Below are 25825 nucleotides of genomic sequence, written 5' to 3'. Positions count from 1 at the left end.
CTGGAATTTGGCACATGCTCTACAGAGGGTGCGGTGCCTACACGTGGAGCCTCCAGTAAAATTTTGGGCACCGAGTCTCTAGTGAACTTCCCTGGAGACACCTCACTCTGGTTGTCACAGGTGATTCATCACAACCTGTGTGAGTGCACCGGGAAGGGGCTATTGGAACTGGAGACCGGTTTCTCCGGACTTTGCTCGCCCCCGTGTCTGGTAGGGGGCCAGGAGGAGGGAAGCGCTGAAAGTAGCCTGGGTGGGTACTGCTGCTCAGTTACTCAGATCTCAGTAGAAACGGAAAAGGAAAAGCTAAAGGCCGATACAGGGAAAGGGAGGCCCGGGAATTTCCTCAGCAGGGGAACCTGACCCCTGCTTTGCTTTGAGAGCACTCCCTGCGTGCACCTAGAGGACTATGGCACAGTGGTTAGAAGAGCCCGTATGGCTTCCAGTTCACCCTCCCTAGCTGTGCAAGCTGGCGCCAGGCTCCAAGAAGAAAAGATGGATGGATGGATGGATGGATGGATGGAAGGAAGGAAGGAAGGAAGGAAGGAAGGAAGGAAGGAAGGAAGGAAGGGACTTTTTTAAAAGAAGTAGTGTTGTCTGGTCAAATTCTCTTGAGAAATACCAGGGTAAACTAAATCTGACTTTTGGAGACTTACTTAAAATGACATTGTGCACAATGAATTTCCAGAAAAGGGGCATTAGAAGGTCAAATTTCTCAACTCGTCTGATCCCAGAATCTTTTTATCCCAAGTATCCATGGCACCCATGCTTGCTGCTCTGGTTCTAAAGTCAGGATCAGATACCTGCTTCCTGTAAACGTTAAATAGAGCCTAACTACTAGGGACGCCAGGATGAACCACTGACCATACACTTCAGGTTGTAGGAGACCACCTATTAACAGGAACAGGGAGGAAGACTTTGAAAAACTGATTATATGAAGCTCTAGGAGAAAAGTACCAAGCAAGGATTATACCCAGCAGGTATAGTGGACACTGTGAGAGGGGGGATTAATAGGTACAGGTGCCATGAACCAGACAAACGAGGGCAGAGAGATAGTTCCAGAGGCCTGGGGAACAGGCAGTAGGTGACTGAGGAGAGGCAGGTGGGTGCCAGGGAGGTCACAGGTGAGGCACTCGGAGCTCTTCAAATGTGAAGAGCATAGGCTCTCCCTTTAAAGGCCTTAAGTATGTTAAAGACATTCAAAAACAGGCTTTGAAAAATACAGACGATATAAAATAAAGTCAATTTGAAAGGACTGTGATGGAGGCAAACATAAGAATTAAGGTGTATTCAAGAGATGGTTTTGCATAATGCCCCTGCCCATCTCCTCACTCCCTCGTTGAGATGCTAATAAGGTGAGCCCTCGGTTGGTGAATATAAAGTGAAGGACCTGTCGCTCGGCTGTCAAGGGGAACTGCCTATCTATAACTGCCTTTATATCTTGGCATATGTTAATTCATCTTAAAGCTTAAGCCTAAAAATTTACTATACTCAAGGGGTGCTGTATTTTTTTTTTAAAGAAATATATTCATAAATGAAGCTGAACTTTACATATTTTATAGAGCTTCCTCTGTCTGGCACAATAGTCAAACTTGCTCACGTTTTTACAATTTCTAACAGTCAAGTTTTCTATTTTCTCTAAATTAATTACTTTAACCATATCTAAAAGTTGTGGGCATGTGGATGGCCAGATCTGGGAAAGAGACACAGCCAAGAAAATGAGAAAATAATAAGATTCATGAGATTAGGTAGATCCATGCAGATGTTTTAAACTGGAGGTTAAAAACATCTGGGAGATTCTGTGAAATTTAAAGGGAACTGAACTGGAGGATTATCCAACTCAAAAGGATATTTTAAGTGAGTGATTATGAATGAAACCTAGGTTCATAAATCATACACTTACGGATGTGAACTGATTAGAAATCTTTTTAAAAGCAATGTTCCTGAAAAGTTGTTAAAAAGCTCTACGTAAACAATTTTAGGAAGTAAAACAAACCCCCCCCCACCGTATATTAAAACAGTTCCTTAGCCTTCTAGAGGACTTCTACGTGTATACCACTCTCTAGTCATCACTACAAGTGTCTGAGAGGACCAGGCTATAGATCATGATTTACTCTCACGTGCCTCAGTGAGCCCTCCATGTACGAAAACTAACAACTCAAAAAATAATTTGAACAGTTAGTTCAAGAAACCATAAGCCTTTTCTTATTTCTAAAAACTAAAGTGCACATTACTAATGGCCAAGACTAAGCACTGATTATTTGACATCTTGCCTGAGTACTAAGCTTACCTATCTCTCCCATTCCCACTATTTGTAAATCTATGCGTTTAAATTGGAATTAAAATACAAGCATTTCCTGCTTAATATCAACAGTCCAGTTATAAAAAAAATCAGACATTCTATTCAAATGTCAAACGAGAAGACAATTTTCCATTATTCCAACTGGAAAAAGTTACATTCAAATTCAAATCCTCAGTCTCCTAAAATGTCAATGAGACACCTTTATAAAGTGACAGCCATAATAATGAGATGTTAAAGGTGAGCAATTTTCTGCTATTGGATGTAACATTTATAGCATCTTACACTTACCCAAAGGAGCACGGGTTAAACAAGTTAGACATACTACCCTTACCTACCAAGACTAGTCTTCAAAATTGGGGTAAGGCCATACCACTGTTAGGTGACAATGGGAAAATATCAAGAAATACTGATTTAATAAAAGATACTCTTCAATAATTTGCCAAAAAAACTCTTTATCTTTTCCAATTCTGAGGAAGATGGAATAACAGACATGCGTCTCTGTCCTTATTGCAGAGCAATGGGCCTGGCTCACATCTCCACTCCTGGAGTTCAGTGCTAGAACGGCTTGGTGGCCTACAATAACCTTGCCTGTTGCTAACAGAAAATTTCCGCTCATATCATTCAGCCTTTGTACTAGGGCTCCTCGTCTCTCTTCAATCAAGTCTTGACTTTATAACTTCGATTTCATCAGGGTCTTTGGCCCACATCATGTTCCCGTATTCTTGACCACTGTCATGGTACCAAACTGTGTTCTTCCAGATTTGGCAGGATTAACAAAGAAGATAAAATCAGAACTCAGATCTCAAGTCCTATTGCTGACGTATCACTAGGGTTATTTTCACTCCCCTGTCTACAACATGGCCTTGTGGTGATGGCAACACTTTCTGAGATGCCCAAGCACTCCCTTGTAGCACAAAGGGAGACATTCTTATACCTCCAGGCCACCTAAGCCCTTGCTAATTTTTTATTACCTAATTACCTTGGTTCTTCAATGCTCTATCTTAGCTCAATCCTCTGTCTTTTAAATAGCTTTCACATATTTTAATAATTTATCAGCTTGTATAGTCATTCTTGGTCTGCCCCAACTATTGCACTCCTACTCCTGCCATTCCAGGTTGGGGCTAAAAGAGGGTGGCATGATGGCAATGGGAAGGCAGAGAGTTTGTTTATCACACTGACTATTATCACGTGATGGTGATACTGACATTCAATCCCAGGGATGCTAAATACCTTGTGCAAGGAACGAACCAGTCTTGCCCAATAGGCCCCATACAATCTGTTGATAAGCAGTAGTAGCAACTGAGTCCCAGCTTAAAAATAAAATTTTATAGAAAACATGAATATTGATCCAAGAGCTGTCTCTGACTAGCTCCACTAATTTCTTTAAGTCATTAAGCTTTAGGAGCCTCAGTTTCTTCATCAGGAGATTTATTATACTTATATTTTAAATTATTTTACATTTTATCATTATATTTTTAATATATATTTTTATCTTCTATGCTACACACCTACATTTAAAACTTGTTATTCTATGACTTTTTAAGACATTAGTTAAATGCTGCAAACTAGTTCCTTAACCTCCCAAATACTAAGGAAGCATGCTTTTACTAACCCCTTTTCTAAGTCCAGTGGAGAACCACAGACTATACAACAATAAAGGAATCAGGAGTTAGAGGAGATATTACAGTGTCTTCAAAAGTTCTCAGGAAACTGAATACATGTGGGCATGATGATGGAATAATTAAGAAGACTGAAAAAGGTGATTTTAGCCTTGACACAAGGAAGCACTGACTGACTAGGAAAGTGAAAAAAATATCTCAAGGGGGAAATCTGAGACAGACAGTCACCCTGAGGTAGGATTAGTGAACCAGCAGGGAGGACTGTGGCAAACGGGCAAGAGAAGCAGCACAAAGAGGTTACAGCCATCTGAAGAGGAAAGCTTTATGCAGTAAATTAAGAAGGGCACACCACATGCAGCACGGAAGTGGATTATAGGCAGTTGAGCTATGAGTATGTATAATCAGTGTTTACTATATCTATATGTTTAATACTAACATCAGTTAAATGCAGCTACTGGCATGGAAAAGACCCTGATAGTTACAAGTCATGTTGTCCTTCTCCTGAGAGTTCAATGACGACTTTGGTTTTGAGTCAGTGGTAGAACGCTGCATCTCTAAACACACAGTTTGCAAACTGCTGCACGTTAACTAACAAAAGGGGTAAATTGTGTATCTAGTTTCTTACCCTATGGACCGTACGGGATTCAGTGGTAGATCAAAGCTTTCCCCCTACTTGTCCAAATCCCAAAGAAAAAAATAACTAAGGGGTATGGACATAAAGACTAGTAATTGGGCTGCTGGTATGTAACTTATCTTGAAGCAGTTTTCATTAAAGACTGAATTAAACAAAAATTGTTAATGGCTATGTTTTCATCTTTCTTTTTACATATTACTAATTTAAGACTGAGAATGCAGGGCGCCATCATTAGCATGGCCTTCTCACTGCTGAACACTCGGGCTTTGGCAGTACGAGGCCAGTCAGGTGGTGCGGCAGCCAGCCTCCAAGGCAGCGGCCAACGACCCGCCTCCTGGTGCTGACAGCCCTGTGCAGCAGCGTTAGCATCTGGCAGAAAAGACGGTAAGATGGTATATCATGACTGAAATTAGGTCATCAAAAACACAGCTACTTCTGCCCGGCTGGCTCTCCTGCAGGCGAGTTCTCTCCTCACTCAGTCTCCCTGGAGAGCAGGCTGCCGCGGTGAGGACAGCCCAATGGCAAGGAACCGATGCCTCCGACCAGTCGCCAGGGAGAAATAACAGCCAGTGAGCCCAACCAACAGCCACATGAATAACCTTGGGAGAGAATCTGTAGCCCAGTGGAGCCTTGAGGAGACTGAAAATCAGCTACATTATAATCTCATGAGAAACCTTGAGCCAGAAACACCTAGTACACGGCCTCTCATATTCCTCCCCCAGGGAAACTGTGAGATAAATACTGTTTGCTGTTTTAAGCTGATCAACTTTAGGATAAACTGTCACACAACAATATATAACTACAGCTGACTTTTGAACAAAATGGATGGACTTGAACTGTGTTGGTCCACTTATATGTGGATTTTTTTTTCAATAAATACATTGAAAAAATTTTTGGAGGTTTGCAACAACATAGCCATGAAATACGGAAAAAATTAAGAAAAAGTTAAGTATGCCATGAATGCATAAAACATATGTAGATATAGTCTATCTTATCATTTACTACCACAACATATACAAATCTATTTAAAAAGTTAAAATTTATCAAAACTATGCACACACTGTATGTGGCGCCATTTGCAGTCATGAAGAATGTAAACAGGCATAAAGATGTACTAAGTCGCACCGCATGAACAACTAGAGCACATACTGTAAGGCCGCCTCTCTTCAATCAAGTCTTGCCTTTAGAACTGTGATTCTATCAGGGTCTTTGGCCCACATCGCGTACCCGGATTCCTGACCCTGTCACAGTACCAAACTGTGTTCTTACAGAGTGAAATTACCTTTTCACTTTTTATGTCTAGTGTTAATAATACGCGTATAACACCTACGGTGCTTTTTATCATATAAGACAATGCTGGTGTAGGTACCACCGGACAGATGATTCGTCTTGTAAACAGAAGATGGAGACTTATAGTATCGATAAACACGGACTCGGGAACAGTCTTCATCTGCCCGTGGGAAGTCTGGTCAGCAGGTGGGCAGATGGATGTGCAGCGAGCTCGTCACTGCCAGCCTGGGGCTTTCATCAGGGCAGCCTGTACTTCACAAACCTGCTACCTTTGCCCCCCAGCATCTTTTCCTTTTTTTTTTCTCCTCTCTCCTCCCTCCCTCCCTGTAAAAGGATTCCCTTTGATTCTTTTTGATTTTATCTCACCCACCCCCAAGCCTTATAAAGAATTTAAAGTTTTAATATTTCAGTAACTGCTGTTTCTTTTTAAAATATGTGTAATTTGCTAACGCCAGTTCAGAATAACACAGATGACGGTACTGGGGCTAGAACTGCTGACACTGTGATTTTCATTTTCACAACTCCGCACTGTACTCTAAAGCCAGCAACAGCTTGAGTAACTGACCCCTATCATTCGCCTCCTTGTCTCCCCATCATTCTCAAAGAGCTCGTCTGCATGTTCCCTACTGGCGAGATCTCTGGAAGAGTTTCACAACAGCAGTACCAAGATGAGCACTGTAAGCTCTGCGCTATTGTTCACTTCAAGTTGCAATGAATAGTTTCATTCAGAACAGGGTAATAATAGTTTCACAAAACTAAACAGTTTCAAAAAACTACATATAATGAATAGGTTTATTCAGAACAGGGTAATAATAGTTTCAAAAAACTAAATATTAAAGAAAAAAGCTGTAGCTCTATAATTATGCATTTTTATAAAAATTCACTTACAAAGATGTCTTTATTAGTTTACAAAGCAAAAAATGGACACAAATGTAAATCAATTGGGAATTGGTTAAGTAAAATATGGTACACTCATTCAGTGAAATGAAAAGTGATTTGTGAGAAATATAGAACTAATGAGGAGGTAGGCAATAACAGTATATTAAGTTAACTTAATAAACTATAAACTTATTTAAAATATATGTGCTTAAAGTACTGAGCATTAATGCTTACCTGATGCTGGCTGAATTTCTAAAATTGTATTTCTACCTGTCATTTTCTAAATTTCTGCTTGAATGTGTATTAAAATTACTATAACATTTGTAAAAATAACCAATCAGTTTCTCAATCCCTACACATACACCAAGGAAGCCAGAAAAGCAATCGTGTGAGCAATATCTTGCATACAAAAGTGTCCATGGCTTACCTTAACAGCGTAGTAATCTCTAACTTCAGGCCTGATGGAATCAAAGTCTCCACTGATGAATTCAGGCAAGAAGCTGGAAGAAAGAGTTCCAAGTGAGTGAGTAAACAAGGCTCCTTACTTGTCAATCTTTAAAACTATGATTACAAGGAACAGGGAGAGAACTAATGTAATCAAAAGGAAAAAGAAATACAGAACCTATTTCACAGTGAATGGGTGTCAAGTGTACACTCTGGGTTACAATACAGTACGACTGGGGGGCTCCATACAACCAGCTAATTCAGCTACTTAGTCACACTGAGTATTTACCACGCTTCAAAAAACAGATAAAGATTAAAGGAGATTATTGTTTTAAAAAACTCCCAGGTCAACAACTCTAAAACAAAGACTCCATCTTTGTATGTTACCTTCTACATACATTCAATCCTTTATAGTACTGGACCTTCACCGAAGATCAGAGCTCTCAACAGATTTGAACAGCACAGGAGGAGGCGGAGAGGGAGGAAAGGGGGACTGGGAGACGGAGGGAGGGAGGAGAGGGAGGGAGGAGAGGGGGAAGGGAAGAGGGGAAGGGAAGAGGGGGAAGGGAAGATGGGGAAGGGGGAGAGGGGACTGGGAGAAGGGGGTTGAGGGGGAAGGGAAGATGGAGGGAGGGGGACTGGGAGGGGGAAAGGGGAGAAGGTGGCGGTCTTCTCTGTAGAGCAGGAGCCAGTTCAAAGACCTTTTCCCAATATCCTACTGACATACTTCTAGAAACGAATCATCTAGACAGGTTTGAAATACTACAAAGATCACGGTTACTAAACAGAGGGAGAGGCTTCCCACAAATGGATGTTTCTAATTCTATCACAATTATCTTATTTCTCTTCCCTGCCATTTATATTTTTTCAGAACTCACTTCAGAGATCCTTACCCCAACCATATGAGCCAGCCTTTATATATTTTTAACTAACACATCTACATGGCCTGGTAGAACTCTTTCCCACTTAAAACACCTAACTGTGGAGAAATGAAACATCCCTGGACTTCTCAGTGCTCCTGCCTCCAGAGCCTCTAGAATGTATATGACATAAAGAAGGGAACATCTGCTTCCATGTCCTCCAGAAACAGTCTACTCTACAGCTCCCAGGAGAATTAGATCTGTGGCCATTTATCTTGTTAATTGTTCTGATTCAAAATAATAATAAAACTGCATGTCTTCTCAAGAGGGCCCAACTGTTATATAATGGGCTGGGTCCCTCCTTAAGGGGGCCAGGTGCTCTAACTCCCTGGATGTTACCTGCCAAAACAGATAAAGCCCCCAAACTTGGAGATGTCTCAAGGTCATAAAAGCCAAGACATGGGAGACTATCTGGCTCTAACTAGTCAGGGGCACTGACCTCTTTTCCCTTAGATTGTCAAATAAAAATATGACAACAGCCAACAATATCCATCCTGTGTAAATTAATCAAAATTATACTTTTTTTGGTCAGATAGGCAAAAATATAACGTTTTTTGGCATGCCAGAGAACTTTAGTAATTCGTTTCTGTGCCATGAGAAGGGAAAGACTGCAAATCGCGGGTATGCCCTAATCTAACCATCCTGTGTTGGGCCAGCTCTTCTGTGAGCTGCATCTTCTCAGGACTGAACAGGAAGAGAAAGCCTCCCCCACGGAGCTGTGCTGCACAAGCCGCTTAGTTTGGATTTTTTGTAAACCAATAATGCTTACTCATTTCAATTCTTGGTAATTAATAAAACTTTTATATTAATTGATTCCAGAACTATTTGTTGAATGTCAACCATGTGCAAATGACAGTCATTTATTTCAGGATAAGGCAGGGTTGGGGGTCAGGCAGCTAGGTTTTTAAATCATCTTGTCTGATCTCAACGTTTTCCCATAAGCTTTTCTCCTCAAAATGTCCTTGTCACCCCATCCCTTACTTTCAACTTCTTTTCCTACCTAAATAGGTAAAAACCTTATACCTCATCCCTCTTAGGACTGAAAACAGATCAGTAGTTCTTTTCTTCTCCTGTTGCAAAAATTTACTCAGTTTTAAAAGTTTCTCCAAAATGCCTCCACCTACCAACATCCAACCATATGGGTCACAGAATATTAGTGCTTCCGAGGGTCTGCATGTGTGTGCCCCTCTTCCCCCATTCATATGTTGAAATCCTAACCCTTAATGTGACGTTATTACGAGGCAGAGCAGAGGTTCGGGAAGTGACTAGGTCAGGAGGGTGGAGCCCTCAGGAATGGGATTAGTGTCCTTATAAAATAGAGCTCTGGTGTCCCGTCTGCTACGTGAGGACAGAGAGAGAAGACAGCTGTCGATGAACTAGGAAGTGGGCTCTCAACAGACACAATGTGCTGGCCCCTTGATCTTGGACTCCCCAACTTCCAGGACTGTGAGAAATAAGTGTGTCCTGTTCATGAGCCACTTAGTCCATGGCATTCTTTCTAGCAGCCCCAAAGGGCTGAGACAGTGCTGGAAGGTGTGACAGCACCATCCCACCAATATCCTCACTGTCCTTTGTGCAAAGCTGAGGTCCAGGCAGCCCAGTGAAGTCTGTCTGCATGACCAGAGCCCACCTACTTCTACACGTGAGACAGGGATTTCAGCTCAGACTCTGGCTCTGTGCAGCTGAATCACACAGCCTCCCAATAAGATGTACTCAATCCGGCTCTACACATTTTAGTCCCTCAGATACCTAGAATCAATCTGGCAGTTCCCAAATATGATGCTGATTTTGACAATAAAAATGAAAAGTAAAAACAGACACACAAGCAGCTAAATGTCCTCTTATGACATCATTTTAAAGAGAACGAGATTCCTTTTTAACATATAAGGAAACAATCACATAAATCACTTTGTCCTCAGATAAAACATTAACAGAAAAAATTAGAGAGAAGATAACCTACTTCAGTTAACTTTTAATATAACTTTCTCTAATATAGCATATATGCTTTAAAAACGAACTAGGGTGTTGATTTCTAAGACAACTCATGCCCAAAATACACTTGGTATACAAGACTGAAATTATTAATAACTTTTCATGAGCCCATCTCACATTTCCTGAGAAACCCGCTGCCATGGTACCTGGGTGTTCTGAAGGGGTAGATTGGGGATGACACTTCACAGATGGAGAAGAACTATGTTATGACATAAAGGACAGTTTACACAGGAGGGTTATTTTCAGAACTCTTTGGGGACTGACTGCACATAGCAACTGACTAAGGGTATATGGATTTGTGTTGCTGCTGGTGGATTGCATTTCTGTCTCCTGTTGACACAGATCAGACCAGTACACCTCTTCTTGGCATCCTCCATCTACGGGCACTGACTTGTGACTAAAAGGTGTTCCACAGGCACCAAAAGTGATGTGGGCTCCTTTATAGTCACATTTTACTCTTACAGAACTTGCCACACACACCTGACAACATGAGAGTCCAAAGAGGGCTGACGTCAGTTACTGAGCTTTAAGCTCCATTACCTGTAATAATCAGGAGGTTGATCTATTTAGAAAATAGGCCCAAACATAATGTGTTAGAACACAACTGCTCTTTCATGTTATTTCCTGATACCAGAGAGGAAGGCTATCCCTCCACAGAGCCTTCCTTGCTCCCACAGAAACCATCGGTCCCTTACAGCTTCTATAGCACTAAACCTATAACTTTCCACTACATTTTAAGCCATTTTGGTAAATGCCTTTTAGCTTCTACTACATTGTAAGTTCCTTGGAGCAGGATCTCAGGCTGACCTTGGTATTCCCCAGAGCACCAAGCACACGGATGCTGACACCCATGTACCAGATGATCGGGGTAGAGGAGGAGGGCGGGAAGGGAGAGGGGAGAGGGAAAGAGAAGGGGGAGGAGGAGGACAGGGGAGGAGGAGGACAGGGGAGGGAGAAAGGGGAGAGAGATGGGGGGAAGGGAAAGCGGCAGGAAGGGCGGCAGGAAGAGCGGTGGAGGGGGGAGAGGCGGCTTGAGCACGGTAAGAAGGGAAGAGGAGGGTGGGTGAGAAGACCGAGCAAGGGCACTTTGTTAGGAAAATGCTCTTCTGCCCGCCTCCCTACTTCCTGGCCTGTCCCAGTCACTGGCCCTTTCTGAGCCCCATTGCTCCAGATGTGGAGTGAGGACAATTTGGAGCAGGTGTGAGTATTAAGCATTAGTACGTGTGACGCACTTAGAGAACTCCTGGCGTACGGCAGGAGCTACTTGGTTAAAATAAGTTTTTACTGGAAAAACAGTCATTTGCCAGAGTCTACAAGGGTAATAAGAGCTAGAACCGAAACCCAAGCACAGGAGCCCAATCCTTGCTCTTTAATAGCCAGTCTACAGGCCCCCCCCCCCCCCCCCGACACACATGCGTGAAATGGAGCAAGAGTTTCTCAGGGAGAAAGTATGGCATAAACGCATTACCCCCTGCTAATTTTATTAATCAGTGTTAGTTTGGTCAGATTGTATACTTTAGAAAGGCATCACTGAGGCAAAAGGGAAGAAATATGTGTGCTGGCTGCTGAAGGGTAGGATTTTGATTAAAGAACTATGGTAGGAGAACATAGAGAACATTGTTAAAAGAGTAAGACTGGAGATACAAGAAAAAAATGGCACTGAGTCTAAAGAGAGTAGGAATTAATTCAAAGATCTGGGCTAACATTCTCTGCAAAACTTCCTAACTTAATCAAGGGGAAAAACAGCAGAAAAAGAGGGTGATCCAAAACGCAATAAGTAAAAAAGGCAACACCACATTTTTACTGTTTATACATAATCAGTTCAACTGTTTTCATAGTGTCTCAACATAATAAAAGTGTAAAAAGATATTTAAATACCTGTATAAGCAGAAGAGAAATAGTGAAGTGAGTCAAGTTATTTACATTGATTATCTTAGGGGATGGAAGTACTGTTTAAATTTTAATAAAGCCTATCTTAATTTAATATCTAAAAGAAAATAAAATCTACAAAAGCAAACAAAAAGAGTGAAATGGCTCCTCTCTCCTTGTCTACAAACACGAGAGACCCAGAGCACGTACACAGGTTATGCCAATTCTTCACCCTGACAAATGTAAAAGGCGAGCTCGCTGGTGGTGATCTGCTGCGTCATTTATTCGTTTTATGCTTCTCTCTGTGACTCAGCGGAGATATAACACAGAATTCGGGCAGACAGGCAAATGCCATTAGGGCCACTAGTAGGCTGTGGATCCTCCCAACCTGTCCAAAGCCAAGTGTAATAAGCTGCCAGCTATACGCCTGCAGTAGTGTTTTCAATCCTTTTTTCCCTATAGCTTCCTCCGTAGCAGGAACTGAAACATCCCAGAGCAAATGACAATGAAAGAATTTAAGGCACACGCCATCCTGCCAAAGCAAATACCGTATTTCCTCTCCTCGCTAGTTTCTGTTTTTATCTTGCTGCTTTTAAACCTTATATTTGGATGTGTGAGCCGTTATCTTAACAGATGGGCACTGGAGCCTGGAAGATCTCTACAGTACTTAATTTCTGTCTTACAGGAAAATAATTCATCAATGATAATGGCTTAGGTACAGATCACCTTGAAATCATAAAATCATTAGATGATGAACCCCTTTAATAAAAGTAAAAGGCGTAACAGAGAAAACATTTAAAGGAAATGCAAAGGGTGACTATCTTTGTTCAAGTAGAGTTGACATCAATAGTTTATTCAAATAGAAAATAAAAAAAGACAAACAGACGAAAGAGCACACAAAAGAGAAAATTAAACATCCTTATATATGTCTATGAAAATTATATGTGTATATAGCTTTTACATTTTCAATCTCCAAAGACCACATTGCCATACCGCTAAATCCAACGGTCCATTCTCCTGTTACTTTTCCCGTCAGAAGCATCTAACACAACTGATCACTCTCTACACCTTGATCTCCCTTCACTTGATCTGAGTATGATTTCCTGGTTCCCGTGACTCACTGGTCACTCCAGCTCTACTCGGTAGCACCTACACCCCACTCGGGCGCACTGCATGTGCCAGGCTGTCTTACCGAGTCACCTGGCCTTAAATACCCTCTATGAATTGATGCCTCTAAAGCTCACATCTCCCTGCAACTCTAGATTCATATATTCAACAAATTACTCAACCTTGGATGTACAATAAGCGACTCAGACTCTGCACCTGCACCACCGAATCTCTGCTCTTTTCCTCACCAAAGCTGCTCCTCTTACGGATTCCCAATTTCATCAAACAGAAAATCAACTTTTTCCAGTCGTTCAGGCCCAAATCCTTGCTATTGTCCCTGACTCTGTTTTCTTCCTCATCAGAGCTGATTAGTCAGCAAGTTCTACAGATGCTTCCTTTGGAATATACTCTGAATCTGGCTCTTTCCTACCATCTTCCATGCTACAACTTCTAGAAGACACTTACCACTCCTCTGCCCAAAATCCTCAGAGGCATCTGGTCCGGAGTAAATCTTAGTATTACCTACAAAGGCCCTATGAGATCCACCCTGTTGCCGCTCTAACCACTCTCCCTAATAAGTTTCCCTCATTCTCTCTCTGTGTGGTAGATTGCTTGCAAAATTATCCCAATTATTTCCCCTTCCCATCCATACTCCTTTATAGTGGGGCTTCCCAGGTCCTTCCATCAGGAGATGCTAATACAAGTCTACTCCCCACCCCCTGAATTTGTATTCGCCTTGTGACTTGTTCTGACCAATGAAATGTAGAAGAAATGAAGCAATGGTGATGGCGTGGCAGCCCTCCCTCTGCTCTCCTGGAACCCTCCTGGTTGCCATGAGGACAATGATGGGCAAGCCTGAGGCTGAGAGGCTGAACGACGGAGGATGAGAGAGAAGTCAGGGGGCTCTGCTTCTAGGCAGCCAACCTTCAGGCATGAGAACATGTCCTGTCTACATGGTGACATCATCAGCAAGTGTCTACCCGACCCACAGGACACGAGTGATACCAGAGACCTGCCTAGCTGTCCCTTAGAACTCTAAGCCACAATAAATCACTGTTGTTTAAAGCCACTAAGCTTTGGGGTTCTCTGTTATGCAGCATGAGCTAACTGATACCATTCTCAGGTCTCAGGGTCTCTGCATGGGTACTTCCTCTGTGGGGAAGGCCCTTCCTTTGGATAGCCAAGGGCTTACTCCTTCACATGGCACATGTCTTAACATGGAGTCCCATTCTCAGTGAGGGTTCCCTCACTTTAACTGCTCCCTCTCCTGCTTCACTGTCCTCTCGCCATTAGCAATGCACTTTTCATTTAATTATGTACCTGACTTATGATCTATCTCTAGGAAAGCTCAGTGAACTCAGGCATTTTGCTCCCTGCTGCGTCTGAAGGAATATATAATTTTTAAAAAATGTAAATACTAAAGGATACAGATTTGGCTCACTGAATTTATTTTTGTATTGGTATTATTTGTAACTATGATTACATTATAAATTACTTGAACACTGTTTTGATTAAAATAGAACAAATAAGGTCAGTGTGGCTCAGACTGTTGCTCAACGAGGTCCAACACCTCTGGCCCCAGTGGCCTTTGTCACCTGTATCCGATCTTGGATCCAGCCTATTAAGAGCATTAGACACACCAGGGTGGTGCTCGACAGTCACTCTTTCTCCTTCCCACTTTGGGAAACAAAGGCTACGTGGGAGGAATTCCCTGGAGGAGCCTCTCACTGGTAATGGGAATGGGAGACTCAATCCTGTGAAAATGCTCCTGACACTGACAGGACACCTTAGTGACAGACACTACAGCTGTCTCTCTTGTTCCTAACAGGTGGGACTGCTCTCCAGCCACTGATACCCAGCAGAACATAAGTGAACACTCACAAGAGGCTGCTAGCAATAAACAAGTGAGTTTTGCATGAAGTAAAAACCATGATGATGGCTGTGCACAGAAAATATATCCTCAGGGGCTAAGCCTCAGCCGCCTTGGTAAGCACTATGCTTCCGGTCAGAAAACATCTTTCTCTGTCTATAAACTTGCCTTAATTTTTTTAAATAATAGAACTAAATCTGAGGAAATTTTTACCTTAAAAAGACAAGTCTAGGAAATCTTGTAAAATTTCATATTAGTGGGTTCTTAAAGCAAAGCTATGCTTTTAAGTAATATTTTTACATATTACAACTCAGAAAAAAATTATCTTACAAAACTATCAGTGGTCACAAAGATTTCGGCTCAAGTAAAGAGAGTCCTATGTGTAATGTAAATTTGTCTGGGTCTTACTTCTTTGAGAGTAACAATTTGTTAAAAAGCAAAAGATATCTAAAAAAAATTACGATGCTCCCTGCCCAGGGAAATCATGAATTATAAGAGTGGGATTTAAAAGAGTTTACTTAGGAAAAAAAATATATGATAACTTGAAGTGAGGAAAAAGATACAGAATGTTTTGATTAACAAACTTTCATAAAACCAAGGAAGTGTACGCTATATACTTTTTAAAAATTTAGAAGAAATGTTATTAAATTTCTCAGCCTGCACGAGAGGTATTTTTATCACTGATACACTGCAGGAAACCATTTAGTTCCCTTTCACTGTCATTAAGAAAGTGAGGAATAAAAAATCTCATAACCTGGGGCATTTCTATCATAATGAGTATTGAGTTAGGAAGGTGGATATGGAGGGGAAGGCTCAAAGAGACTAATAAACAATATTAGGCTGTCCTAGGGCGTGATCAGAGCACCTGCAGCCAGGGAGATGTGTGGGTGGGTGGGTGTCTGTGGGCAATTTTTGGTTTTGTTGGTATTTGTATTTGCATCTGGCTGTCCCTACCCATGTTTACAGAAACAAACAGGGAGTAAGTCTTGAGTGCTCACTGCAATTCTAAATCACAGATTAGAGTGTAAGGCAACATTTTTAGTAGTGATTTTTTTATTCCAGTTCCTTTGATTTAAAGATCAACATCTTCCTGCTCAGCATTTAAGTTCCCTTCTCCTGACTTTCTCTAGCTCTCTTCTACTTCCTATGACATATAATGCCCAGAGCTTAAGCATTTAAGATATAATATACACATATACACACACAGGCAGATACATACATTTTCTTAGGGCGGTAAAATGTTCTCTGTTGCACTTTAAGTGCCCTTTCTGAGATACTCCAGCATGTTTGTGAGCGCTCTGGCAACAGAGGCAATACTGAAGCCTCCAATAGCTCTCCCATCTCTAACCCAGGGCTGTATGGGATAGGGCAGAGCTCTTCTTGGTATAATTAACTTTTGGATATTTTCCCACAAACTTTATTAACTAGCCCTTGCTTGACCTGAATTCCAGCTGTCACTTTTCTGTGCCCTCACAACAGAAAAGGCCATAGCTGGCTCAGGTGCACTCTCATTACCCAGCCAAGTTTCAGGTTCCATATGATGTGTCAGCAAATCACAGACACCATCTTGTTGCTGGAGTTATTCTGCTTACTCTTGGTCCAATCATACAAAACCAAAACTTTAATGACAAGAAAACCATGCAGCAAGTATCTAGGTGTGTGTGTGCAAGCATGCAAGTATGTGCATTCATCTAAAAGCATATGAAAAATCAGACAGTTAAAAAACAGTTATATACACACATATATTAAAGGGGCCACGTGTTACTCCAAACTCCTGAAAGATGACCCAGGCTTCTCTAAAAAATCTTCTGAAGGTAATTTGCTCTTGAAGGCCCCATCCACAGTGCAGGAAAAGTGAGGGGCTTGTCAGAGACATACTTTATGAAGTAGGCTAGCCGTAAAGAACAATACTTCTGATTAAGTCTAGCTGTAAACTGACTTCCTGCAGCTGCTTAAAACGATCTCACACTGGAAATTTATTTTGACTTCATGCATGATCTGACCAGCATAGCATCTCTGCACACACATTCCCACTCCAATACCCTGAAATGATTCAGAACTATGCATGGGTAACTTTGAGATCTCTGATTTATAGCATTTGATAACCAACAGACTGAAATATATCACTAAACTAGTCCAATCAATAACCTGAGATAAATGTGTCCTCACAGTTGGTTGAGTAGGGCTCTTTAATACCAAGCCTCCTGGTATAAATTTTCTTTCAAATGTGCTAATCATTTCTACCTTCTGTCATTTTGATGTAAAGACCCAATAATGTTGACCTGCTTACAGACTTTAGTAATCTGATTGCATAAATACTTTTTAATAGAAACTGGCTGAAGCAAGTGACTAAACATTGATTAAGACTAGGCTTATAAACGTCAAGCTAAACCAAACACTTTCTGGTTTTCTTTAAGCAAAGTGCACCCTTGTTTCCTATATAGGGTGGGCAAAAGTAAGTCTACAGTTACAGACATGCAGGTTACAACTGTTACAATGGCTTTATTAACTCAAAAGAACGTCACCACGGCACAGTAATCCTACTTTTGCCCACCCCCCATATATGTTAAAGCACATTCAAAGTACATTTTTCGATGATAGCACTAAATGCTTGAACATCAGTTAAGCTAAATCAAATCACAGAGAGAATTATAGTGACAGGGAGACTGAAATCAGTCATCACATATATTGGAGGTCATGAAGATCACAATGTATGCTCAGAAACCTGACACCAACTTATTCCATGTGTCTTATATTTATTGTCTTATTTCATAAAACCTAACAGGACTGAGCAAGCTTTTGCAGAATTTTCACTAAGATACAGCAAATACAGGCCTTATATATATATGAGCCTCTACTACTGTTTATATAACCTCTAGGGCTCGTGACAACTTTGAATTTTTTATTTATTTTCCTAACTAAAAGAACTAACATTCTTCCAAAGAAGAACTTGAAAAAAATAACAGATTTCAACTGAAAGGGCAATTCTTAAGAATCATCCACTGACTGCACTGAATGAGTAAACAAAACTACTATACTGTGAACCACACAACGGGCACTACCCGGCGCTGAGGGAGACACTACTGGGACAGTAACACGGATGCTTCTCAAAAGCATCCACTAAGAGAAAAAAGTCAGACACAGAATTCAACAAACTGTATGACCCCATTTCTATGACATTCTGGAAGGCTGTAGAAGCCAGAAGCAGGGAGGTGGGAGTTGGGGACTGACTACAAAGGGACAGGAAGGAACATTCTGGAATGATGGATATGTTTCCACCTTGACTGTGGTGGTGGATACATCTGTGAACCGCTTCAAAACTAACTGAACCGAGGCTTAAACTGGATGCATCATATCGTATGAAATCATACCTGAGCAAGCTGATTAAAAACCAAGAAGAACCAGAGAAGCCAACACTACATTCCTCCATTTCAACCACAACATGCACAGTACTTACCACCTTTCGAAGAAGCTGTGCAATTACTGCAAGCGGAATATGAACTCTGGCATGAATACTTATGTCTACTGCGTGAAACTGTGTCCTAGGCACACTCAGCTGCTCCACCATTCATCACGCTGCAGCTTTGAAAGGCCACTCTCCATCATCCCAGCTTCTCCAGATCTTTTATAACCAGCCCAAATAACACATTTCCTCATCAAGGCTTCTCTGAAATCTCCATTTAGTAGGTCTCTCCTTGAAATGTCAGAAATGAAGGAACTACAACCCAAGGAAGTGAAATTACTTGCCAGATGCCTCACATACTAGTCGCGGAATCAGGTTTTATGCCCTGACCTAACCAGGGAGCCCACGCATGGATCTCACCACCCCACCCCCAACCTGAAGCTGCCGCTCTGCGGTGAAACGGACAGAGAACAGAACTCTTACAGGTTACTCATATGCACACTGACAGGCAGGTCACTGATTTCCTCAAGGGGGTATCAGGTTCCTGCTGCTGGACACCTGCTTTAATTCTGTCGATAAAGTCTCGGGAAGCTACTTTTTAACAGCTGGCCTCCCACATTATTTTGTTATTTCAATTATATTCTGAAGTTGGTTTAGGGGGATGTGGTTAGTTTAGAGTTTGAGTTACAATAGGCATCCTCTCTTCCCACTTGATCACTCTGAAAAGTGGTTTTGACCCACTGATGAGAGAGCTGCAAGAATATACAAAGCTGGAAAGTGTGAAACCTCGACAATGAGAAAACTGATGGAGAGGGATACGGAACCAAGAGTGAGTCTTGCTGTCCTGTGGAAGCCCCACAGGTCCTCCACATCCCACACTGTCGGTGCGTGTTTAACTGAAGGGTTATTTGTACGAACTCGGGGAAATGTTGCTGGGTGCTAACCTATTACACAGAGGAGCAACTCCTAAACATCTGAGCTAAACTAGAGCCATGTTTATTTAAAAATAATCTTCTGTAGGACCTCATATTTAAGATGCTATGCTCATCAATTATGCTGAGAAAACAGACCTAAAAACAACACTCACCCCCATTTCAAATTCCCACACACGAATAATGTCAAAATTCAGAGCTCCATCTTAGACTACTATGCTGCTGAGTTTGAGAGTCTCAGAGTCCCACAAAATCACAACAAAAAAGCTCTCACATTTAGCACTGATATTCACGTTGCTCTCAAAATACCAATGAATTCAAAGGCAAGGATCTTAGTTTCATGATAAGAGGCCCATTTAGATAGAAATTAGAACACAGTGACATTCTAGAAATAAAGTGGGACTTATCCTATACATGATTTCAGATGAAATGTGTACTCTTTTTAGATGTAAGATGCTGTGGTTTATACATACTAATAAGATATATAATTATCCAAATTTCTTGTCTACATCAAGATGCCTCCAACAGCTGGGTGAGAAATCCCTGGGTGAGAAAAAGCTTAGTATTTGTGACGTTTCTGCTAAGATATCAATGAAAAGTAATTAGTTCCATAAATTCTCAGATGCTCACCAGAGTTCTACATATTACAAGGCATGTAAGGAAGATTAATTACGATCACTGCCTTGGAGGAGTTCACCACATAGAGATCAGACACATCTACACACAGTTAAATCACAAGATAAAATGAGAAGGTAAATAATTATAAAGTGTTATGCCACTAGAAATTTACAACCTAGTAAGGGATATAAATCTTCACAGCTCTAAATCAAGGTAATATGTGAGACTAACACTGTAATTTACAAGTATTATTATAGTGTAAGAGCTGTCACCTCCCATCAGGCTGGACGGGGAGGGAGCATTCGGGGAGCAGACAGCATTTTAACTGAGCATGGCTTCACAGAGGGTTCTACAAGAAGTGCCAGCATGTGCTACTCAAACTATCTGAGGGGCAGTGCAGCACAGGATCTATAAGCACTGACTGATCGGAACAGATGGCGGTAGACAGTCATGGATTATGGGTGGTACCAATGGGTATAACCGCAGACCAGCCTGAGAGAGGCCTGAGCACAAGCAGTGAGGAGAAGCGATCTGGAGAAGGCAGGGAGGAAACAGGGCATGGCTGAAAAATGAGTGAAAGCCAAGCCCTGAATCTCAAGGTAACAAGTTTAGGTTTTATATCCAGCACACAAAGGACAATCTCTCCCTTGTTGTGGATTAACTGTCTACCCTCTGTGCCTCCCTCTGTCACAGAATCTATCACCCTGGGCCAGAAATTCCTCTTTATGCGCTTTATAATCTACCACACTGAGTACCCACCTCCTTTCCTCTTTACTTCTGCCATGCTGTACATTTCTTGAGGGCAGGAACTGTACTTTATCTAGTCATTATCAAACGCCAAACTAGCGCAAGTATTCAATAAACGCTTGAATGAATGAAAGGATGAGTGAATCAGGCTAAATGCTGCATTCTTATTTCTTCCACTGGATTATTCCAGCGAGATCCTCTCTCACACCAAAGCTCTCTTTTGAATTTTTAAAAAAAAAATTTGGTCTGTTTACCTAGCTAAAGGCATTTTTTTTTTAAAAAGAGCGATCAATGTAAATGCTTTCTGCCATATGGCCTACCTACTCTGGCAGTGTCCTGGATTCGGGCATTCTTGCTTTCACTCCTGCGCAACTCTCCCTCTCTGCTCCCTGACTCCACCACTTCCTCCGTGTCTCACCATCACCAGGTAGCCACGAGAACCCACAACAACTTTAACCCTTTTTCAGGTTCAGAGAGCTAGGACTTCTATCCCTCCAAAAGGTCAAAACGCTCAAAATTCAGTATCTTATAATTCTATTTTATAAAGTCCAAAAATTGGCAAAGTTAATTATGTCAGGAGAGACGTCCATGGAAGGGGAAGCCCGCAATGCTGGTGATATTCCGGTTACTGATCTCAGGACTGGTGACATCAGCGTGTGCCCCTTTGTGAAAACCCATGGAGCTGTAACATCCTACTGTGTCCACTTCTCTATACGTTTTTTTGTCTTAACATTCCTTCTGGTGGGAAAGGTGGGTGATGCTGCCACAAGCGACTGTATGCAGCCCTGCTTAGCAAGTCACTAGAGCAGAAGCTGTTCTGTCACAGATGCAGAAGCAGGAATTACGGGCAGGGGAGGAAAGCAATGGGGGTGGGGGGACTTAACTCTCCCAGCATCATTATTTACTGGCACACACAAATAACAACCTTTCAATCACCTTTGTTGTGGACAATTTGCACTTTCCTGATCCAATCTACTATCAATAAGTTCATCACTAGGAAGACAAAACAAACCTCCAATGCCTATCGGTGATGAGCAAAAACAAGAACCTGCTCCTTAAGATTTTCCTGGAAGATCTTACCCTGCTTCTCTGGCATTTTCCCCCATCTCTGTAGCCTGTGAGTATTCTGACTAGTGGGGACACTCTGCACCATCCTGGCTCTCACCAATGTGGTGAGAAGAAGGCAGGAGGTGGGTGTTATGAGTCCACCAGAGGACTTTCCAATCACCAGAATATAAACATGAGACTTCTGTCAGTATCAGGTTGGAGCTGTGGATTTGGGGGTATTGGCCAATACATCTGGTACCCCACCTTACTGCCCCACATTTCTAAAAGCAGGCATCTGGGGTTAGGAAAACAGTCAATTAAGAATAGGGGAATACAGTACAAAGACTGAGTCCTCCTAAAATTTCTTCCTCTTTAATCCCACGTCCACGGCCAGAGTAAGGATCCACCTGTCATTGGCGATGTCCATTCTGTTTTCCTGACTGGTCCTCACCCCGCCTCAGTTTGATGGACAGACAAGTCAGAACCTATCAGCTCTCAGAGCAGAGGAAACCTATCCAAAATATGAGGGTTATTAATCAAAGTCACTCAAAACCTTATGGGTAGATAGAACAGAGTAACTGTAATAAAATATTCATTTACTAATAAAAATTTATTGAGTGCCAAATATTCCCAGATAATTTTCTAGGCCTAAGAGAGTTTACATCCATGGAGCTTACACTTACTTTAGCAAGAAGAACTAGTCATGTTTCTGTTCTTCCTCAGGGTACAACCAATAGGTAGACTCCATGCAACATTTAGTTACTTAGCAAAAAATAACAATTTTTATTTTCTTCTTTTTGTTTTTCCCAACTCACTAACATATATTCAAATCATCATGTATTGTTTTCACAATAAGAACAAAACATTTAGGACTTCCTAATGTAAAAAAAAACAAAACCAAAAACTCCCTGATGAATAGAGAGCCCATTTTCAGAGCTGAAAGGGAGAGATGAGCATTTATGAATGGGGTATGGAGGACTGGATGCCTCACTGGAGAATCAGACCTAAGGCCACACTGATCTTTGCCTCAGCTCTATCTCTACAAACCTGTTCTCCTCTCTACACCCTGCTCTAAATGTGTAAACATCTCACTTTGTCTGCAACTGGAGATAAGTTTCAAAACATTCATGTTTTATTGCATATTTACAAGTATTACATTGCAGATATGGATGCTAAATAAATGAACCAATAAGAACCAGTGAAGCCACAAACCAAGCTTGGCTTTTTCAAACTCATGAATACCACCTTCTCTTTTCACTGTGAAGCCTTTCTATTAAAAATACAATTAATAGGAATCATGTTTAGTCACCTGTACCCAATTAGTTTCATGAGTTAGGGTTTGGATTTAGTAAGATCTATTGCAAGGATTTAATTCCCACATGAGGTAGTTAGCTTCACTCAATTCCCTGTCAGAGATTCAACCATTCCTCAGTCTATCCAAGGCCCTAATTACCAGAGAAGGAATCATGGCAAATATATTACAACTAGAAACTCAACTGAAAGTATATTTTCTTATTGAACATCTTCATGTATGGACAAACAGTTGCTAGATAAATCTTCTCAGAAGACTTCCATAAGATTACTTATGTGTTAAGAAATACTGCAAATGGTTATTTTGAAATTCGGCAAAAATAATGGTACTCACTCCCCAAATCTGGTCATCTGTTTGCTTTAAATGTTAATTATAATGTTGTGTGTTATCTTTCTTATTAATGTCCAGCCCAATCCAGTAAAAGTAATCAGCACAGAAATATATATTTTTTCACAAGCAGTCTAGATGGCTCCTATGATCAAGGAAGAGTTGGGAAGCACTGTGCAACATTCTTCCACAGTTCCCATTTATATAATTATGTTAATGAGCTATACCTCCCGTTGGAGAAATAGGACTCAGTACTAGACTGCCTGACAGCAAGGCGGCTACAGGCAGAAACAGACATGACCCAATCCATCACCTTGGCCTCGTGGGCATTACCCTGAATGAACTGGCCCACGCACTTCTGTAAGACATACTTCAGTATGTTTTCACGTACTCTCCGCATCAGGTCTTACTGATCCAGTCAGCGGAATCCATAAAGTTAAAATAAGGAAGCACAAAATGCCATGGATTTAAATAACTTCCTAGGCTGTTCCTATTGCTATATTCTTTGATGGTGCACTTAGTCCCTAAACATCAGCATGCCCCATCTCAAAGGAGACAGGCCTTCCTCCTCCAAGCAACCAGCTGCTTTCAAATGGCTGCTCTAATTTCAGAAACCTGAAGTTAAACAAGTTGATGCAGTAAAGATGTATTTTATATCACTTCAAAATACCTATATTTAATTCACACCTATGGTATGCTGCATCATAGTATTTTAATTTTTGCAGCAAGGGGGTGATTTCTCAGACCATAAACATTTCACCACATTTAATAACATGTATGATAGAAGTGGAACTCAGTTTCATAGCTAGTCTATTTATATCTAGCCTATAAATTCCTGTCTACTAGGCGGTTGGACTATGAGCATGTGGGTGATGAGCCAGATTTAAACTTTTCTTTCATCAGTGTATGCTTTTTTTCTAGAAAGAGCTCACCATGCCGAGATCGGGGAAGTCAGACAGCACAGATAACAAATCATTAGGACACAAACTACTCACCTCCTAAAACACGTGTGTGCACAGCTCAGGAGTGACTGGGAGTGAGCTGTACTGAGCTTGACTCAATACTAATATAAACACCTCCCATCTTTTGCAATAGAACATGCATTTCCTTCACAGACCCATTTCTGTTCACTTAATCTGAATAACTCTGGTTACCATTAGAAGTTTCCTTTTAGCCACTGTTCAAAGGCTCATGAAGATTGATAGTCAATAATGCTACTTAATGAAGATTTTGCGGTCACAGAATGGTTTTGTTTCGATGTAAAGATATGATTGGCCTGGGTCTCCTAAGAGATGCCATTCAGAGCAAAGCAATGACACAACATGGTTAGGCAGCTCTTGCTCACCGAGGTGGTTTTAATTCTGAAAGAAGATTAACAGCCACCACTTACTAAGAAGAGAGTAAAACAAACTGAAGAGTGGAATTAGTGATACTGTGGACACTGGCTAAAGAAAGCTTACCGTTCCCTCTCTCCTTCCGTGACATCATATAGGCGGTTGGCACCTCCATCAGCACAGGCTCTTAAAATAGCTTCAAACACAAAGAAAAAAGAAGAGCATGTCAATGCAGGGAGCTCAGAGCAATAGCTTTGAAAGGTTAGACACTGAAAACAGGCATCGAGACACACGCAGTCACACGTCCCTTCTTAGGTCACTCCACACCCAGCTGGTGAGACTGCTGGTGCCGACACCCTTGCACACAGCCCACCCAGGAAGACACCTCCCTGCAGACACCGCACCTCCTTCCTGCCCCTTCGTTTCCTTATCACTGCACGTGGTGTTCTCCCTCTCCCAGAAAGCTTGCTTTCCTTCTGTGTGACAGCAGACAGACCTCACGCTCAGTAATGGGTAATGGTTATAATTCTGTTCTCTTCTGTAAAATTAATGTTTATAGATACATTCCATTTATGGCAGGTATTATGGGTTTCCAAATTTTACGGTGATATACATGGTTTCTTTTAAAAATGAGTCATAAGGCCTGGGCGGGTATAGCTTGGTTGGTTGGGTGTACTGTGCACCAGAAGCTTGCTGGTTCAATTCCCAGTCGGGGCACATGTCTGGATTTTGGGCTCGAACCCCAGTAGGGGGAGTGCAGGAGGCAGCTGATGGATGCTTCTCTCTTGCATGATGTTTCTCTCTCTCCCTCTCCTTTCTTCTCTAAATATCAATAAAAATATTTTAAAAAAATGAAGCATAAGCATAACATCTGTTTATTTGAAAATGTTAACTAATAATCTAGATAATGTGTGAGCACTGTGAACATTGTGAAGCTGATACAAAGCTGACTGAAACTCGGGAAGTACTAAGATTTTCAAATAAGACTGGCTGCTCTCCAACAGGGGCTTTCATCTGCTGCCTCCCTCCGCTTGCTCCCTGCTGCTCCTCAGCACTTGACGTTGCTGATTTGCTACTGGGTGTTGATACTGGGATTGGATATTATCCATTGCTCTACACTTTCTGCAGATGTTCCTTGAAATGTTCTCAGTCCACAGGCTCCTTGATTTGCTGTTGTGACTT

The 25825-nt window shown here is 41.5% G+C and overlaps 1 protein-coding gene across 4 annotated transcripts in view; it reads right to left on the bottom strand.

Moving 5' to 3' along the window:
• Nucleotides 1-25825, bottom strand: part of TPK1 (thiamin pyrophosphokinase 1) — a 183805-nt gene that overhangs the window by 99114 nt on the left and 58866 nt on the right. For 2 of the 4 annotated variants that reach the window (XM_087820966.1, XM_087820967.1), the window contains exons 4-5: nt 24770-24839; nt 7149-7221 (exon numbers count right to left, since the gene is read on the bottom strand). In XM_087820966.1, the coding sequence (XP_087677092.1) occupies nt 7149-7221; nt 24770-24839 (143 nt within the window). The remainder of the gene's footprint in view (nt 1-7148; nt 7222-24769; nt 24840-25825) is intronic. The other 2 variants (XM_087820968.1, XM_087820969.1) reach the window with 1 other exon arrangement.

The sequence above is a fragment of the Miniopterus natalensis genome, chromosome 10 (assembly GCF_054644295.1).
Source record: "Miniopterus natalensis isolate mMinNat1 chromosome 10, mMinNat1.hap1, whole genome shotgun sequence".
In the NCBI taxonomy this organism is placed as follows: Eukaryota; Metazoa; Chordata; class Mammalia; order Chiroptera; family Miniopteridae; genus Miniopterus; species Miniopterus natalensis.
This window is presented reverse-complemented; position numbering and strand designations above follow the sequence as displayed.